General features: G+C 39.2%; 1 protein-coding gene across 1 annotated transcript in view; it reads left to right on the top strand.

Moving 5' to 3' along the window:
- Dnah5 (dynein axonemal heavy chain 5) overlaps window positions 1-18,619 on the top strand; it is a gene marked incomplete at its 5' end in the record, with an annotated part of 196,222 nt that overhangs the window by 96,540 nt on the left and 81,063 nt on the right. The window contains 7 exons of the mRNA XM_057789549.1: window positions 63-264; window positions 1,950-2,092; window positions 2,729-2,863; window positions 13,124-13,246; window positions 13,768-13,981; window positions 15,284-15,507; window positions 18,061-18,259. Coding sequence (XP_057645532.1) covers window positions 63-264; window positions 1,950-2,092; window positions 2,729-2,863; window positions 13,124-13,246; window positions 13,768-13,981; window positions 15,284-15,507; window positions 18,061-18,259 — 1,240 coding nt within the window. The remainder of the gene's footprint in view (window positions 1-62; window positions 265-1,949; window positions 2,093-2,728; window positions 2,864-13,123; window positions 13,247-13,767; window positions 13,982-15,283; window positions 15,508-18,060; window positions 18,260-18,619) is intronic.

Here is an 18,619-nt window from a genome sequence, read left to right as displayed (position 1 = left end):
GCAAAGATTTAGACGAAAACTGAGAAGCAAGTAATTAAAAGGGAATGCTTGTGTCTCCTCAGGAGCAGGCTGGAGAGGTAGGCCCAGAGCACCTGGGGAGGCTGTTTGTCTTTGCCATGATGTGGAGTGTGGGTGCAGTCCTGGAGCTGGAAGGTCGCAGCAGGCTGGAACTCTGGCTGCGCTCGAGGGAGGTGCCCACTCTGCCCCTGCCACAGTCGACGGATGCCGGGGACACCATGTTCGACTACTACGTTGCACCAGATGGTGAGCGTGCCCTGTATTCAGGGTGGAAGGAAAGGGTGTTTGGTACAACTTACTTCTGTGTTATTAAATTGAGAACTGAAATGCTTGCCGGTAACACTGAATTAGGAATTTTAATGAACAGAGAAAGCTAGTAATTGTTATTTCCCCAAGCTTTACTTTGGGTTCCAGGTACAGGTTCCACTTGCTTAGCAGGTGCGATCTTTAGTGACCTGAACAAATTGAATCACTTTCCTACTCAGATATACAGCAGCCATTCAATGGAACCAAATGTAAAAAAAAAAATGTGTTCAAATATAGGCGTCTATATCTATAGATGTCTATGCACTCATTTATATATCTCTATATGCATCAATATATACTTTAAAATAACATATATATATACACAAACATGCATAATGCATAGACACATATATGCAATAATACACAGAAGCAACTTTATATTTTGATGTGTGTTTATACACATGCCACCTAGTATCTTTCCCCATATGAAAAGCTTGTGAGATTTGACATTTGACAGTGATTGATGGCTTCTGGTACATTGCTTCTGTCACTCTCCTCGGTATTCTTATGTATGCTATGTTGTTGAAGAGCTACATACTGAGAAAACAATTCTAAGATATTTCTGAAGGTGCCCAGATAGAGGACTCTATCTGGAGTGGTTCCTGGGGAAGTTTTGATCAAGCTAACATGTTCTGAGAGTTAACTCTACTGGATATTTCTTGGGTACATGGTCGACTTCAACTTGGCATGTTCTTGAAGATGGCTATGAACTTCTGATTTTTCTGCTTCTACATCCCGGACACTGATATTACAAGCATGTGCCACTGTACCTGGTGTCTCATTTAGCTGTAATTTTCAACTTGGTATATCCCAGAATTATCTGAGAGGAAAGGCACAACTTAAGAATTACCCAGACTACATTCCTCTGCATACAAGTCTGTGGGGGATTGTCTTCATCATTAAATGATGCAGAATGGCCCAGACCACTGTGGGAGTCACCATCTCTAGACAGGTGGTTCTGAGCTGTATATCAGAAGCTAGCTAAACATTAGCCAGAAATCAAGACAGTGGATGAGCCAACGAGCAACCTTCCTCCATGGTTTCTGTTTCACGCTCCTTCACTGAGTTTCTGTCTTGACTTCCCTCAGTGGTGGACTGTGACCTGGAAGTATAAAATGAAATAACACCTGTTGAATTAACGCGGGTCGAGAAATGCCAGGCTAGCTACAAGATAAGCCAATATATTTTTCTTTATTATAAGGGGCAAACTCACGAAAAAGGAATGGCCCAAGCTTCTCGGGAACCATAGAGATAGAGTGAACCCTGGAGTGCCAGGTGTTTTCTCCCAGTACCCACAAAGGTCACCCCTTAACTTGGTCCCACCTCTTAAAGTTCATTGGCTGACAGAGATTCCCTTCCTCTCTAAGTTGAAAAGATCAGAATTTTATCATTGCAACAGAAAGAAAAGCGGAAGACCCTGTTTTATGCCGCGCTAGATGTTTAACCCAGGATATTGTGTATTGTAGACAATCACTGTACCAGCTGGGTTATAACCACATCCCCTTAATAATCTTTGTTTTATGGTGAGTATTTGAAGATATCTTTGTGATGTTTTGAAGGTGCCTGATCATAACAGGGATGTGCACTATTAACTGGAAGGTGTGAATACCTCCTGTTCTTCTCAGGTTCCTGGAGGCATTGGTGCCTGTGTACCCCGGAATATGTGTATCCACCTGATATCACCCCAGAATATGGTTCTATCCTGGTGCCAAATGTTGACAATGTGAGGACTGACTTCCTAATCAACACCATTGCCAAACAAGGCAAGGTATGACTTTCTAACTGCTATGGAAAATAGTGCATGTTGAAGGGGCACATGAAAATATAAAAGTACCCAGCATTTATTTTACACTAGTTTCTATTTAGAATAAGGGAAAACATTATCTAAATGAGTGACCTCCTTTTGTTGTTTCTCAATGACAACCTAATGTGTCAAATAGGCCTAGCTCCTAGTTTACCATTCTAGTTGAAGGAAGTGAATTTTTACTTGTTTTTGCTAAGACCATCCCTCCATTTTCGGTTACTGACTTAGTTTGCTATAGTAAACCACAGCCGTTTCTTTCTTCAGTGCTGGAGGCTGAGAGCCTTGATGAAGGTACTGTTGAGGTTGACTTTTTCCCCAGGCTTTTCTCTTCTCTCCTGTGTCTTCCCAAGGTGCTTTCTTGAGTGTATGCTTCTCAGTATTTCTTTGTGTATCTAGATCCTGTGCTGTGTAAGACATCATTAGGCAGCATCTACCACCTTAATAATCTCGTTTGGGCAGCCAACACTGTAGAGTTCCTTTTTCTAGATACAGTCACATTGGAAGATACTGGGCATCCGGGCTTCAGTTTAGGAGTTGGGGGGTGGGAGGAGCACAGTTCAGCCCATGTTATTTATTTTGTTCCCTCTGAATTCATTTTAGGCTGTGCTGTTGATTGGTGAACAAGGGACAGCTAAAACAGTCATAATCAAAGGATTTATGTCAAAATATGACCCTGAAAGTCACATGGTCAAGAATCTGAACTTCTCCTCGGCGACTACCCCACTGATGTTTCAGGTACTGCCTTTGATCTCGGAGGCTCAAGGTGTTTCCTGTGTTTGTGGAACCTTGCCAGACCTTCTGTAACCATGGCATCGCACTAATACTGTCTTCTATTGTGACTGTCATTCAAATGTAATAAATTCTCTTTTTAGTTAGGTTATACTATATCATCTTAAATTATGGGGAAATAAGAAGTTCTCCAAGAACTAATGAAAAAGGTGGGGAAATAAGGTGCCACAGGCCCCAGTGGTGTTTAAAATATTTGTGTAGAAATGTAGGAAAATATAGAAAAACCATTTTCAGCCTGAGACATGGAGAATCACTTCCTGACTAGACACTAATAGCTCAGGGGAATAGAATTACTGGCAGGATTTTATGAAATTAGATATCTGTACAGAAAATTATAAAGTGGAAAGAGCCTACAGAATGCAAGAAAATCTCTGCCACCCACTCATCTGATGGGGAAATACTTCAGAATGCAAAAATTCCATTGTTTAAATCCCAAATAACCCAATCATAAAATGGGAAAATGTCATGAACAGACACTTCTCAAATGCAGAAATTCAAATGACATAAAGACATGAAGAAAAATGTTCAAAATACTTAGAAATTAGCAAAGTAAAAATAAAACTACACTGAACCACATCTTACCCTTGCCAAAAATGGCTATTCTTGAGAAAACAAGTGTTTGTGAGACTGCAGGGTCAGTGGGGGAACTTAGACTCTATTTATGGCAATATAAACCAGGGCGGCCACTATACATATTAACATGGAGGTGCCTCAAAACATTAAAAGTAGAACTTCCATGCGATCCAGCAATGATGGTTCAGGGTACACACTGTAAAGAATCAGAGTGAGTGAATTATATGCACACTTGCTATATTTATTGGTGCACTATTTCTGTAAAATGAGTGACAGAATCCTCCAAGGCACCTGTCAGCAGACGAATGGATGGAGTGTGACATACATGTATAGTGGAGGCACACATGTGCAGTGGAGGCATACCTGCGAGTGGAGGCATACCTGTGCAGTGGAGGAATACCTGTGCAGTGGAGGAATACCTGTGCAGTGGAGGCATACCTGTGCAGTGGAGGAATACCTGTGCAGTGGAGGCATACCTGTGCAGTGGAGGAACACCTGTGCAGTGGAGGAATACGTGTACAGTGGAGGAATATGTGTACAGTGGAGGAATACCTGTGCAGTGGAGGCATATATGTGCAGTGGAGGAATACCTGTGCAGTGGAGGAATACCTGTGCAGTGGAGGAATACCTGTGCAGTGGAGGAATACCTGTGCAGTGGAGGCATACCTGTGCAGTGGAGGAACACCTGTGCAGTGGAGGAATACGTGTACAGTGGAGGAATATGTGTACAGTGGAGGAATACCTGTGCAGTGGAGGCACACATGTGCAGTGGAGGAATACCTGTGCAGTGGAGGAATACCTGTGCAGTGGAGGCATACCTGTGCAGTGGAGGCATACATGTGAAGTGGAGGCATACCTGTGCAGTGGAGGCATACCTGTGCAATGGAGGCATATGTGTACAGTGGAGGAATATATATGCAGTGGAGGAATATATGTGCAGTGGAGGCATATGTGTGCAGTGGAGGAATATATGTGCAGTGGAGGAATACCTGTGCAGTGGAGGCATACCTGTGCAGTGGAGGAATACCTGTGCAGTGGAGGAATACCTGTGCAGTGGAGGCATACCTGTGCAGTGGAGGAATACCTGTGCAGTGGAGGCATACCTGTGCAGTGGAGGCATACCTGCGCAGTGGAGGAATACGTGTGCAGTGGAGGAATATGTGTACAGTGGAGGCATATGTGTGCAGTGGAGGCATATATGTGCAGTGGAATTTTAGTCAGCTATAAAGAAGGATGGAAAAGGATGGCCTGAGGTCATTATGTTAAGTGAAATAAGCCAGACTCAGAAGGATATAGTCTTTTCGGTAGATGCTTGGAGCTGGTTATATCTGGACCATATGAAAGTTCTACCTTAAGTGTTTTGAGGAGCCACCTTGCTGATTCTCACAGTGGCTGACCAGTATATGTTACCACTAGATTTTATGCTTCTCCCAAACTATTTCCTAAGTTGCCAGTTTGCCTTGTCCTTCACTGGTGTAGCGTTCTAAAACAACTTTTATGATAAATTGTAGCAGGGTGTAAAATCCAAGCATCTTAGAAGGTGAAACACACCATGCCATACATTCTTGTATCATATGATGACAGAATGCTAATGTTTGATGTAGACTGCTTTAGTCAGTGAAGCTTCAAAGGCTGACCTGAGTGTGTGATGGCCAACTGTTCCTTCTTATGCTGGTACAAAACTGTATAAAACTAGTGCGAGGAGAGAGAGAGATATGTTTTCCGCGGTGTCTTTTATGCACAACTGCCAATTATTGGTGGTATTTAAATTATGTGCGCATACCTGTGAGCTCATGTAGTGTGTGTGTGTATGCATGTGTGTGTGTGTGTGTGCAGATGAATGCAGTGACTATGGAGGTCAAGCATCAGATACCATATAACTGGTATAACAAGTAGTTGTAACACATTTGACATACATACTGGGAATTGAACTCAGGTCCATAGCAAAGACATATATATCTTTAACCCTTGAGCTTCTCTTTCCAGAAACCCCACTTTAAAAAATATCACTTATTTTCTGTATTAGGATCACTTTTTTTGTATTGCCAAGGGAAACTTCTTTGGCAATGGGTGAGATTTATCTGTGGACATAAGAAAAAGTTTAGAATGCAGTTAGAGATTATGCCAATCTAATAAAGTGGCAGGCAGTATCAGGTTATTCTCTAAGATCCATGGCATCACTAGCCTTGGATAGGTAGATGGCTAGGTTTCCAGTACCATGCATGACTTCTTTCTTGTTAAGTGGAGCTTAAAATCATTTAGATGGCTGATAATTGTTGCCAAGATTATTGTAAATTCATTGTAAATTGCATTATGCCACATAAGAATATTTTCCTATGGGCATTGAGCATATTCTCTCGTCTCTTCTTTTTCATTCACATTTCCTTTGTTAGAAAAAAATGTAGCTATGTCGACAGGCTTCATATATTACAGATATATGGCATAGAACTCAGTAAGTATTCTGGATGAGTCTTCAGTTCCAGATACTCTTGCTTCTAACTCCCAAGTGCAAGTTTTAAAGGTATATATCATATAGTTGGAAAACAGGAAGAAATAAAGTTTTTAATCCCCCACCCCAACCACTCAACATTGTTTGAGGGATGGGAGAGGTGAATAAGAGCACTTTCTGCTCTTACAGATAACCAGAGATTGGTTTCCAGAAACCACATGGCAGCTCACAGTTGTCTGTGATTTCAGTTCCAGGGGATCTGACACTATTCTGGCATTCATGGGCACTATGGATGCAAAAGGCGACATACACACATGCAGGCAAACACACATAAGATAGAAAGAAATATATATTTAAAATTTTGTTTGAGAATGTCGTTGTGTGTATATAATGTATCTGCATCAAATTCATCCTTACTGCTCCCCCGCCAACTCCTCCCTATACTGGACTTCCCCCAAACCCCATGTGCTCTTTTTAAGCCAACTGACTCAGTTAGTTCTGCCAACATGTGCATAGGGCCATGTATATGGGCAGACTATCAGGGGGTCACATCCCTGAAGCAAACTAACACACTTCCTGGGCAGCCATCAACTGTCAATAGCTCTTCTCCTAAGGATAGTTCTTTGTGAGTGCCCCTCCCATCAAGGCTGGGACTCCTGGCTGGCAAGATTTTGTGCAGGCCTGGTGCATACAGTCAGAGGACTATGAAGTCATGTTATAATGGCCCTGTTGTATCTGGAAATAAATTGTTTTACAGTAGTACTCTGCTACCTCTCTCCCTTCTTCCAAGATGGTTTCTGTTGTTCAGCTCCCCCTCTGTGTGTGTTAGAGAGAGAGGGCTGGCGGAGAGATTCCATTTAGGGCTGAGCACTCCACAGTTTCTTTTCTGCACAATGATCAGTTACAGTATTAATTATACTGCAACTAATTATAAATATCTTTTCATTAATTACTATCTACTGCAGGAGAAGCTTCTTTGAGAAGCAGCGAGAGTTGCACTTTTCTACAGGTTTAGAGATAACTATTTAGGTGTAAGTTTAATTCTATGTCTGTTTAGCAGAATACTAGTTTTAGGTTCTCCCCTAGAACTTAATCAGCTACAGGTTCTTGGTTAATAGTGCTGGGAATGGATTACATCTTGTGAAGCAGGGCTTACATTCAATCAGAAAGTGCTTGGTAATTTCCATAGTATTTATGCCACTAGCATATGTAACGTCAAACCAGTCATTATTGTAGCTTAGCTGGGTGAGAACACCGATGACCTTTCTCTTAGAGTAGCCTGTGCAGCGCCTTGCAGCACTATAAAAGTTAACCATTAAAGGTGAAGCACCCAGGTTGGTAAGAGCTTGATTTCTTCATGCCATGCAGCTCAAATATGCTGTTTCTCCAGCAATCAGATACTACATCAAGTTCTGGACGAGCATCCACATCAATGCCATTAGCCTGTAGTGTTTGGAGTCTTCTGAGACCCTACTGGCCCATACCTTGAAAAGAGAAAGCTCATATCTGTTACTAGGCTGTTTGTGTGATAGCCTATGGTGTCTGGGAAGAAAATTTAAGGAAAAAAACTCTTCATATCAGTGTATACCCTAATCATTTGAAAATTTTAATATTTTTATTAGAATATTAATAAAATTTGAAAAAGATACTTCTCAAAAAGTATAATTGGAAGGCAAATATTTATGAAAAAACAAGCTCATAAAATTTTGCTTCTGATGAACTTTGCTTCTCTCTGCTTATTGAAATCAAAATAATAGATAAATGAAAATTGTTGAAGGCATGGGTAATTCATGACTTCTCATTGCTTAATTTAATTGGTGACATCAGAGCACCAATACACTAGGACCACCGACTGAATTTCTGAATAAGACTGTCAACTTCATTATACTCCTCTGCTGGAGATGAAATTTCCAATACAAATAAATGACATCTATAGAGTGTCTTGGCATGGAATTCTAGACGAAATGTCAACCCCAAATTGAAGATACTCAGCAGTGGTGTTTTGTATTATTATTATTTTTGTGTGGGTGTGGAACAGAATATTGAATTACCCTAGACTAGTAATAGACATATAACTATACATATATATCTGCCCTACACACACACACGCACACACACAGGCACACATGCATGCACACACACATAGAGTGAGTGAGCGAGTAAGTAAATAAGAGAGATATTCACACATATTATTAGAACTATACACATATATTATGATTCTGCATCACATTTAAGTAGTTTTTTTAGTTTTACTTTAGAAAGACAGTTCTTTTTAATGGTTATAATTATAGTCTTATTTGAGGATGAATATTTAAAATTATCTCAGTGTCATTTTTCTTTTTATTGTGTAGGGCAATTACCTACCTAGCCACTTTCCTGAGAATTCAGTACATCTTTGGCTTTTAGTATGACTGGGGTATCACTGTTAGAGATGGACGTAGGGGTCTGGCAAGCAATCACTGGAATATCTATGTTCTCAATGTTCAAGGACAGGAAGCTTCCTGTCTTTTGTTATTTCATGACATCATTGTTTCTTCTTCTGCCCAGAAACACCACAGCACCACCTACCCTGCTTTCTGCCCAGGCCTGCCTGACTGCTGACCATCAGTGCTTTCTATCAAACTGACTCGTTAGTTTGAGAAAGCTTTCAATTAACCAAACTCCTGTAATTAATTAACTTTCTCACTATAATTTCCAAACATTCTTACTATACAGAGCCAACGCATAGAGGGAATTTGTCTCTTAGTCTTTCACGTATATGAATCCGAAGCAAATTGAAATTGTAGATGAAGAGGTAGCTCCTGCCCACCTCCTGTTGGCTGCCGTGATACTGCACAGTCAGATGGAGGACATTGGTCCTGCCAGGCTGCTTCATGACAGTTCCGTGTGGTCCAGCCAGTGGAAGGTTTATATGTTTATATGTCCCTCTTTGTTTGTGACACTCAGGTTTACACATACTGTCTCTTATTCATAATTAATCATGTCCCCTAAGGCTATCCAAAGTGTTTAGTTTGGATAAAAAATTTATATTCAGCCCCAATTACATTTTGTCCAAGAGAATTTGTTTATATTCTTTAGAAGACAATCCATTTTTCTCCTAACCTAGAGTTACCTTATTTTTTTCCCTTTTTAAAATTATTGATTCATATATTTGTGATTTAAGTAATCCAAAAATGTGAAAAGAAGAAAATAAAAATTAAGAGAAATTCTAAAAAGTTTGATCTCTTTCAAAAATTATCTTAATGTCTTTTGAATATAGCAACTGTCTTATATTCATAAATTTTAACTTTCAAAAATGAGAATCATAAAGCCTGGCAACACACTTCACATCTTTTCTGGCACTAGAACGAACTGTATAGGCCATGTGCAGCCAAACCATGATCTATAAACAGGAGAGCATGGGTTGCTTTGATGAGCATGGAGCCGGGTCCTTCAAACCCTTCAGACTCATCTTTGCTTTTTACAGTCTTCTCTCCTGGGTAAGAGAGAATTCTTGTGGCTTCTCAGAACAACATGGCACTAGTTTCCAGAGGAGAGCCCTACCAGATGCGGAAGCACGGTTAATACGTCAGGTTTCACTGTTTATACTGTGTGTTCATTGGTGGCCAAGTGAGAGCTAGAAGCCAGGTCTCATCACCTGCTGTGCTTTTCCCCTTCCTCTCCCGCCTACTTCCCCTGGACTCTCTTTATCCGCCTTAACACTCACCACCGAATGATCAATAGTGTGCTTATTTCATTTTTAGCTTTTAGTTATGAATTTCGATATTTCCTTGTCAGTTCTCATATCAGGTTTAAGTTTTAAATCCCTCATGGAACGTTTTATGTCCATCCATCTGTCTGTCTATTATCTATTTTCCTTCCTTTTTTCTTTATCTTTTCTTTTCTTTCTTGTTTTCGTTCTTTCTTTCTTTTTGAGACAGGATCTCACTGCGTAACTCCGACTGACCTTTTAAACTTTTCCAATGTAAGACTGCTTCAATAATTTACAACAAAGTAGGAAGATTCTATTATTTAGGCTGTAGATTTTAAAATAAAGAGCAAAACCTCTCAGTTTTCATAATTTTTAGATATATATCACATGTAGATAGAAATCAAGTAAGTAGATTTATATTTCAATTTAATTGTATGAGAAATGACTCAATTTCTTGAATCCCACTCACACTGAAATAATAAAATAACTATATATATATATTTTACAATGACTTTAAGCTTCTAATTGTTTTCTTCATATATCACTTAGGTTTAATTCTCTGTCGTACGTGTTTCTATGGATTCTGGGCTGTGTCTCAGAAATATTAAGAGATAGATGAAAACCACAAGCTAATAAGTGAAAGAAGCAGTTGCTTAACCTTCTTTTTTATGACTCAAGGCCCAGAGAGAGCTGTTACATAAAGCCTTGCAGACTTATGCCATGTCCCATTCACAAGGACAGCTGTGTGAATGAATGGTGATTCCCAAATGAACAATTTTTGATCAAAGAAAGCCTCTCCAGCAAAAGGTTCTCTCTTTCTGGCTAGAGAAACGGACACATCTATAATGCCAAGTTTAGCTCATGCCATAAATACTGCTTAAGATATAATGTAAGGACTATACATTGCTGAGGATAAAGGTGTTATTTCTTTAGGAAATCTCTCATAAATGAGGATAATAGAAGAACTGACCACTTTATGTTTCTGTATGAGAGGTGCTAGCGTATGCTTTAATGATATTTGGAACTATGAAGACAAAAGTGTCTACTAAGAAGTTTATTTAGAAAACCCAACTGCATTAAGCATTAGGTCTCTTGTTGTTGATGGAAGGACAAGGAATTTCCTCACTCCATTCCTAAGCCTACCTGGTTTTCTAATCACCTAGTTTCCAACTATTTAAAACTCACTTCTGTGCCTGGAGGTAATGCTGGTTTCCAATGAAGCACAGATAGACAATGGAATCAGAATTTTGTTTAGGGCCTATAGATTAAAAGGGAAACCACAGTGACTATAACTTCCAATTGTTGTACTTATTATCAAAGAAGCATCCAGCCTTCTGCTAGAGATGTAAGCTTTTAACAGTCAATAGCTGGCATTGACAGTAGCATTTCTGGAAGATCATTAATCGAAAATTTTTTTTTCATAAGGCATTTTGGACAGTGCCTGGGAGTTGCACATCCTGTGAGATGTTTTGGGTCATATCTCTAGGGAGTGTAGATGGAAAAAAACCATGTAGTATCAGGTTTTTCTAACTTGGAAATTTTTTAGAAAATTATATGGTGGGAAGAGATCTTAGAAATTTAACAACATAGCTACACATTCACAAACTGTTCCGTTTCTGTGTTCTTTCTGTTTTTATCAGCAAAACCCTTCTTATGATATGTAATGCATTTATCATTTCCTGCTATCTAGAAAATTAAGGTCATAATGATAAGGAAGAAGGTACAGGTATGTGCTTCTTACTCTGTATTATTCCAATTATCCCACCTATGGAGTTTTAGCTCTTAGATGGTCCCATAAGACATAAAAGTTTTACATGACAAAGAGTTCTCATTAATAGACATGGGATGTCCGGGAGGTTCTGGTTTGCCACAGGGGGCTGTCGGGAGGTTATTAATTGGCTTATGCATTTAAATTCATTGAAAAGCAGAACTAAATTTAACCTAGTGCATTAAACAGTGTGTTTTTATGTCAGGGGAATATGTAATTCTCTTTTCTATCATATAATTTCATGGGAGATTTGTTTTATAATTGAGTGAGCTGTGATATATTTACATGTGTTTCTGCTGAAAATGATGAAAACATTTTCTCATCTTTCCCAGTTGCTTATTAAAGTGATGATGGAAACTTACAATTTGCAATTACTTTGAAGATTTCTGGAGGCAAATATACAGACATTTCCTTATATTTTAGTGCATTTTATAGTTATATAGTGGTTTAAAAAATAATTTGAACTGTTTTACTCTTTATATGATGTAAGAAGATATTTTTGGGTAGGAGAATTCACTTTTACTTCAGAGTGCTTTCACTCTCCCTGCATGTATAATGTTTCTAACAATATTTAAGATCATGTAGGCATAGATGCTACAGTTGCAGCAATAACTTGAGGACTTTAGATTTCTGAGCTTGTAAAGTTGAAGAACTTTGAATTTCTTGTTTGTTCTTGTATGCTAAATTGCAGTTACTTGGCTTATGCATTTATTTTAACTTAAGTGCAGTTGGTATTTATTAACAGCAATACAAAAGAAGCTGAGATTGAAAGGCACAAATGATTATTGCTGTAGTTTGTCACCTGGAAAGTCCTAAGATAAAGGCAAAGACCCAGTCACTAAGAACCGAGTAAGGGGTGAATTTTGATAGTTTATTTTTAAGCCAGCGTGTGCCGCTGTGGAAATAAACCACGGCCATTGCTGAGAGTCTGAGATTCTTTTTAAGACAGAGAAAGAACATGAAGCTGGGAGTGTAGGGAGTGGCATCTGGAAGAAGTTGGAGTTAGAAAAGAATATGATAAAAATTCCCACAGAATAAATAAATTAAAAAAAGAGTTTAAGATCTGTCTCAACCACTCTCTCCACTCCTTCAAAGATTCCTTTTAAGAGGTTCAGTATTCTTTACACTGCCTTGGATTTGTACAGCACAGTATGACTTCCTCTCCTACCATTGGGGAGTGTGGATGAATGAGAAGACAGTGGGCTTTGTTCTCTATACTGTTTTGGGAAAGACTCACGTGGCTGCATCTGCCCCACAGCAGGGCATATGGGGCTACTGGACCCAACTGGCATTGTAACAACTTTAAATTAAGGGCAGGCTTTGCAGCTCAGTCTATGGACTTAAACCTACTAGGTAATATTCCTGTTTAACAATGACACTGATTGTGTCAAAACTTTTGCAGAACTGAGGTTAGGAATCACTGGCACAGGCATAGGGAAATGGAAGTAAATCTCCATAAATGGACAGAAGACCATCATCTACTCAGAATTTACATTGATTAGAACTTCATTAAATGGTAGAGAAACCAGATTTTAAAGGTTGTAAATATTATGCAAAATTATTTAAGTACTAATTAGCTTGCCAGAATTAATGAGGACATTATGGCCTTTTATAAGGAAGTAACTACTGTCATTTGAAAGGTTTGATTGTTGCTTGTTTTCAGTAGCTGACCATGTCTTAGGGAAGACTTTTACAGATGTTTCCACTGGTGTTCTTGTTTAACAGAGGACAATAGAGAGCTATGTGGATAAACGTATGGGCACAACATATGGTCCTCCTGCAGGGAAGAAGATGACTGTCTTTATTGATGATTTGAATATGCCAGTAATCAACGAATGGGGTGATCAGGTATATTGAGCCTACTGTATATTTTTATTTTGCTAATTTGTGACTGATTTATTCTTCAAGGACTAAATTTTCTTTTTATCTTTCTTCAGAATGCAGTTTCTGAGTTTCAATAAACTCTCTTCTGTAGAGAAACTTAAGGAATTCCATACTAGGAATAAGGTGGTCTGTCGGTATTTCCTCTCCTCCCTCTGTGTGTGGCGTGTGTAGATACACTCTCCTCCAAGAGTGTTTGTGAAGCCAGAGGTTGTCATCCGTTGGCTTCTTCTGCCTCTCTCCAGCTTTCTTGAGACAGATCTCTCTGAGCCTGGGGCTCACCATCTTTCTGGTTTGTCATTGAGGACCTGGAGTTTGCTTGTCTCTACCTGAGTTATTGGGTGTGCACAATCACCTCTGGCTTTTATGTGGGTGCCTGGGAATCTGAACTTAGGTCCTCACGCCTTAGCATCAAACACTTTACTCACTGAGCCTTTTCTTAATCCGAGGAATGGCATTTTAATTCTGAGTTATTTTTTTTCCCGTAGGTTACTAATGAGATTGTCCGACAGCTGATGGAACAAAATGGATTCTATAACCTAGAGAAACCTGGAGAGTTTACTAGCATTGTAGACATCCAGTTCTTGGCAGCTATGATCCATCCTGGGGGTGGACGCAATGATATACCACAACGACTGAAGAGGCAGTTCTCCATATTCAACTGCACCTTGCCTTCAGAAGCTTCCATGGACAAAATCTTTGGTAAGATGGTTGTTAGAGGAAAAAGGGAAAAGAGGGCAACCTGCTCTCAGCAAGTGTCTACTCAGAGGGCAACACAAAGCACAGGAGGCCTTTTAATTTGCTTCCTTATTACTATTTTATTTTATTTTATTTTATTTCCTACTACAATTTATTATAGGAATTTATGGAGATGGATGACCTCAGTCTGTATTTTCTTCTTTGTTAACATTATTGTTACTAATTATTTAAGTAGCTGTTACTAGCTTCCCAAGCAAGGATGTTAAACATGGCATATCCACGAACTTGTTCTCCCATGGGTGGCCTATATATTCCCTATACATTCTTTTTTTAAGAACACGTGGCTGACACTCTAATACAAATAATGAATATTTTGCCATAAGAATGACAGTGTACAGGACAGATAAGAGTTCCCCATCTGACAATCAGGGTGGTCAACATAATTGTAATAAATTACTGATGGATTAAACATGTAGTTCTTCAGAGATAATTTGATTGAAGAGCTACTAGCTCAATATACAGCCAAATACTATTTAATTGAACAATGAAAATATATTTTTACTTCTTTTGGACTTACTCTTTGCAGAAAAAAGGGTGAAGTTATGAACAACTCTCTGTTAGGTATTAATTTACAGTTTCTGAAACTGCCACCGACACAAAACTCATTAAGATTACCCTAATTAATTTCTGGCAGGATAAAATGTCATCTCATCACCCCAGGCTAGGAGAGTGTGACAGAGTTCTGCCTTGAGTCACAGCAGTGGGAAGGTTTGGAGACCAAATGACATTTGAATTATCTCAACTTGCGGAAAGTAAAGTAGATGAGAAGGAATGACTATTATCACTTTTAATTATTCTTTGGTGCCAGGAAAATGTGATGCATAAGGAAATTATTTTATAATGCTTGGAAAGTCAACAACAGAAGAGGAAACTATAGAGAACTTAGGACTCTTATCTCTTTATAAGTCAATTTTATATATTTATCACTGTTATTTAATAACACTAAATTAGTGTATCTAGTGTTTTCAGTGCTATTTGTTTTCTTAATAGTAATATAAAATAGCAATTATAATAATTATAATTTTACTCTACTATAGGTGGAATCCAGAGCTTTTCACACATTAGGCAAATGCTCTGCCAGTGAACAGCTTTTCTCCAGTTCCTTGGCAGTATTTTTGAATCAACACTCTGATATTTTGAATGCTGACTTACTTAAACTTATCAATAGTTTTTGAGTATTTGAAAAATCAGCAAACCATTAATTGATGTGATTGTCTGCACTGCTTGACTTTCTTGTCTTTTCAGGGGTGATTGGGGTAGGCTACTACTGCTCCCAGCGGGGTTTCTCTGAGGAAGTGAGAGATGCTGTGACAAAGCTGGTGCCCCTGACACGCCGCCTGTGGCAGATGACCAAAGTGAAGATGCTCCCCACACCCGCAAAATTCCACTACGTATTCAACCTTCGCGACCTTTCCAGGATCTGGCAGGGCATGCTGAACATAACCTCAGAGGTCATCAAAGACACAGGCGTACGTGATACCTAAGACATAAAAACAACTCACATAGTTATTTTCTTATCTGAACATTTAAATTTGATTTTATGTGAAGTTTGAAAAAGTGTAGATCCTTTTGCATACTACTGATTTTTTTGTCTGTGTCTGACTAACATCATTAAGAAAAAAAACCTTCTAAATATTACATTAGAAAATTTGAGTTGTATTTTTCAATTAAATTAATTTATACATAAGGAAAATAGTGAACAGAACTATTATCTAAGGGGGTATGGATTAGTTTGTTTTCCTAGTCTTGTGATAAAATACCCTGATAAAAGCAATTTAAAGGAAAAAGGAGTTATTCTGGGTCTTTCTTGGAAGGTATAAACTATCCTAGTGGGGAAGTCATGGTGACAGTGTAGGCAGCTGGTCACGTGACATCCCAGTCTGGAAGCAGGCAGCAGCGTAAGCTGGCACTGAGCTTGCTTTCTCCTTCTGCGCCAGTCTCTGCATGTGGAATGATGCTGCCTACCCAAAGTCAAGGTGGCGATTCTATTCTTCCCACCAACTGACTGGTTCTAGATGACCTCACGTGGGCATGGGACTGTGTTCTAGTGACCTCAGTTCCTGTCAGATGGTCAATATTCACCACAGGCTAGAATAGAAGACACCATTGTTTATTTTTCTTCATACTATGCTTATCTATAATAGTCCTGATACTTTTTTTTAAACTTAAAAAAGTGTAATTATATTTATAAATAAGCAATCAGAGTGAAAAGAAACCATTCTGTTGTTAACCACTCTTGATTTTTCCTTGCAACTAGATGAAGTAAAAGTAGCATTCATTCTGCTGCAATTAAAAAGAGGCAGCAAAGTAGTCCTCTACCTCCACTCCTCCTGCTTCCCTACCGCCCCTGCCCACTCTTCAGAAAGGGTAAGGCCTTTCATGGGGAGTCAACAAAGCCTGGCATATCAAGTTGAGGCAGGACCAAGCCCCTCCCCCTGCATCACAGCTGAGCAAGGAATTCCACCATAGGGAATGGGCTCCAAAAAGCCAGCTCATGCACCAGAGATAGATTGTGGTCCCACTGCCAGGGGGCCCACAAACAGACCAAGTTAAATGACTGTCACCCACATATAGAGGGTCTAGTTAGGTCCTATGCAGGTTTCCCAGCTGTAGGTCCAGAATCAATGAATTCCCAGGAGCTCAGGTCAGCTGTCTCTGAAGGTTTCCTCATCATAATCTTGACCTCTCTTCCCCCTACTCATATAATCCTTCCTCCCTCTCTTGGCTTCCACCCGTTACTGGAGGAAGGTTCTACGATGTCAATTATGGTAGTCACCAATCTGATTACAGGAAAAAGTCAGTTCAGAGTTCAGGCACCCTCTCCACTGTTGCTAAGAGTCTTAACTGGGATCATCCTTGTGGATCACTGGGAATTTCCCTAGCACAAGGTTTCATTCTAACCTCGTAATGGCTTCCTCTATCACTGAGTTTAGCAATAGTAAATATTTCAAGTTGATTTATAAAATTTAAAATGTACTATTATTATGCCTGTATAGGTGTGTGCATGCACATATATGCACATGCACACACACTCGTGCGCGCGCGCACACACACACACACACAAAGACAAGCATGCCGTGGCACCCATGTGCAGGTCAGAAGGTAACGTTGTGGAGTAGGTTCTGTCTTTCCACTTTGACATAGGTCCCAGTGGTCAAAATGAAGACATCAAGCTTTCATGGCAAGCGTGTTTACTTTCTGAACCATCTGGCCTGCTCTTGAGTTTTTTTCTCTTAGTGTTATTAATAAATTAATGGAATTGTAGAGATGTGATGCTATCTGCTATTTTTCAGTAGCTATTCTGGTCACTTATTTTAAGTCGACACAAACAATTTTAGCAGTTGATGCTACAGTAAACTTTTTCTTGACAAAAACTTTTATATTCTGGAAACTAAATAGATTTTATTTTCGTTAGTAATAAAACCTGACTTGGAAGGTAAGAAATTTCTATTAGTATTTTAAACCAAATAATGAGCTTCAATATTTTTCTTGGACTAGAATCAGACTATTGTCTAATCAATTTCTTCAACTACCAGTGAATTTTGGTCCCTGAATTTTTTCATTCTTATATTCCAGATTTATATTTGTAACAAACTTTCTTATTTCTGCTAATTAAATATGCCTTTGTAGATCTAAGTTGCATACATATAAGAGTTTCTCATACATTGTACATTACACTATAAATGGCCCATGAAAGGAAACATTGCAACCGATTTAATAACAAACAAAGACCTTTTCACATAACACCAGTTAGTTCATTGACCGATTCGATGAATTTGTAATCTTTTCAAATCTGGGGATTTTTTTTTTTTTAAATTAAGACCACAAAAGAATAAATTCAATTTCCATTTATTTACCTGAATAAGATCAATTCAAATTAAATATGGACATCTTGAATGTATTTTTAAAGTGGTGTATCTGATCTGAAAGCCAGAGACATGAAACTCTATAGTATCTTTATTTGAAATCTCAATTGTGGTCCAGTCGGGATTAACGGTGCGTTCAATTTATGCCTTCAACAGGAACTGCTCAGGCTGTGGAAGCATGAGTGTAAACGCGTGATAGCCGACCGCTTCACCACATCCGGTGATGTGACATGGTTTGATAAGGCTTTAGTCAGTTTGGTCGAGGAGGAGTTTGGTGGAGAGAAAACACCAGTGGTGGACTGTGGAGTTGATGCTTATTTTGTGGATTTCTTGAGGGATGCACCAGAAGCTACAGGTAACTACCGAGGAGGAGTGTGAAGTCCTTCAAAAGATGATCCTCAGAGGGAGAGCTGATGGTGCAAGAGCTGTGCACGTTCAGGGCTGCAGGTCCTAAAGGTGAATTACCTTTACCTTGATCCTGCTGGCATATAGCACTGAATAGAGACATGCAGTAGGCCAGAACATGCCCAGGACTTGTAATCTGTCAGAGGAGCAGAAAAGGATTCAGTTGATTGGCTGAATGTCTCTTGACCCCCATTGTCTTCCTGTTTGCAGATAGAAATGTGACTATCCCATCATGGGCATTGGCGGAATCAATAAAGTATTCTCTATGGGATCTGTAGACAACTGCAGGCCACAGTCACTGTTAGGAAAA

This window comes from Chionomys nivalis, chromosome 15 (genome assembly GCF_950005125.1).
Source record: "Chionomys nivalis chromosome 15, mChiNiv1.1, whole genome shotgun sequence".
Taxonomy (NCBI): Eukaryota; Metazoa; Chordata; class Mammalia; order Rodentia; family Cricetidae; genus Chionomys; species Chionomys nivalis.
This window is presented reverse-complemented; position numbering and strand designations above follow the sequence as displayed.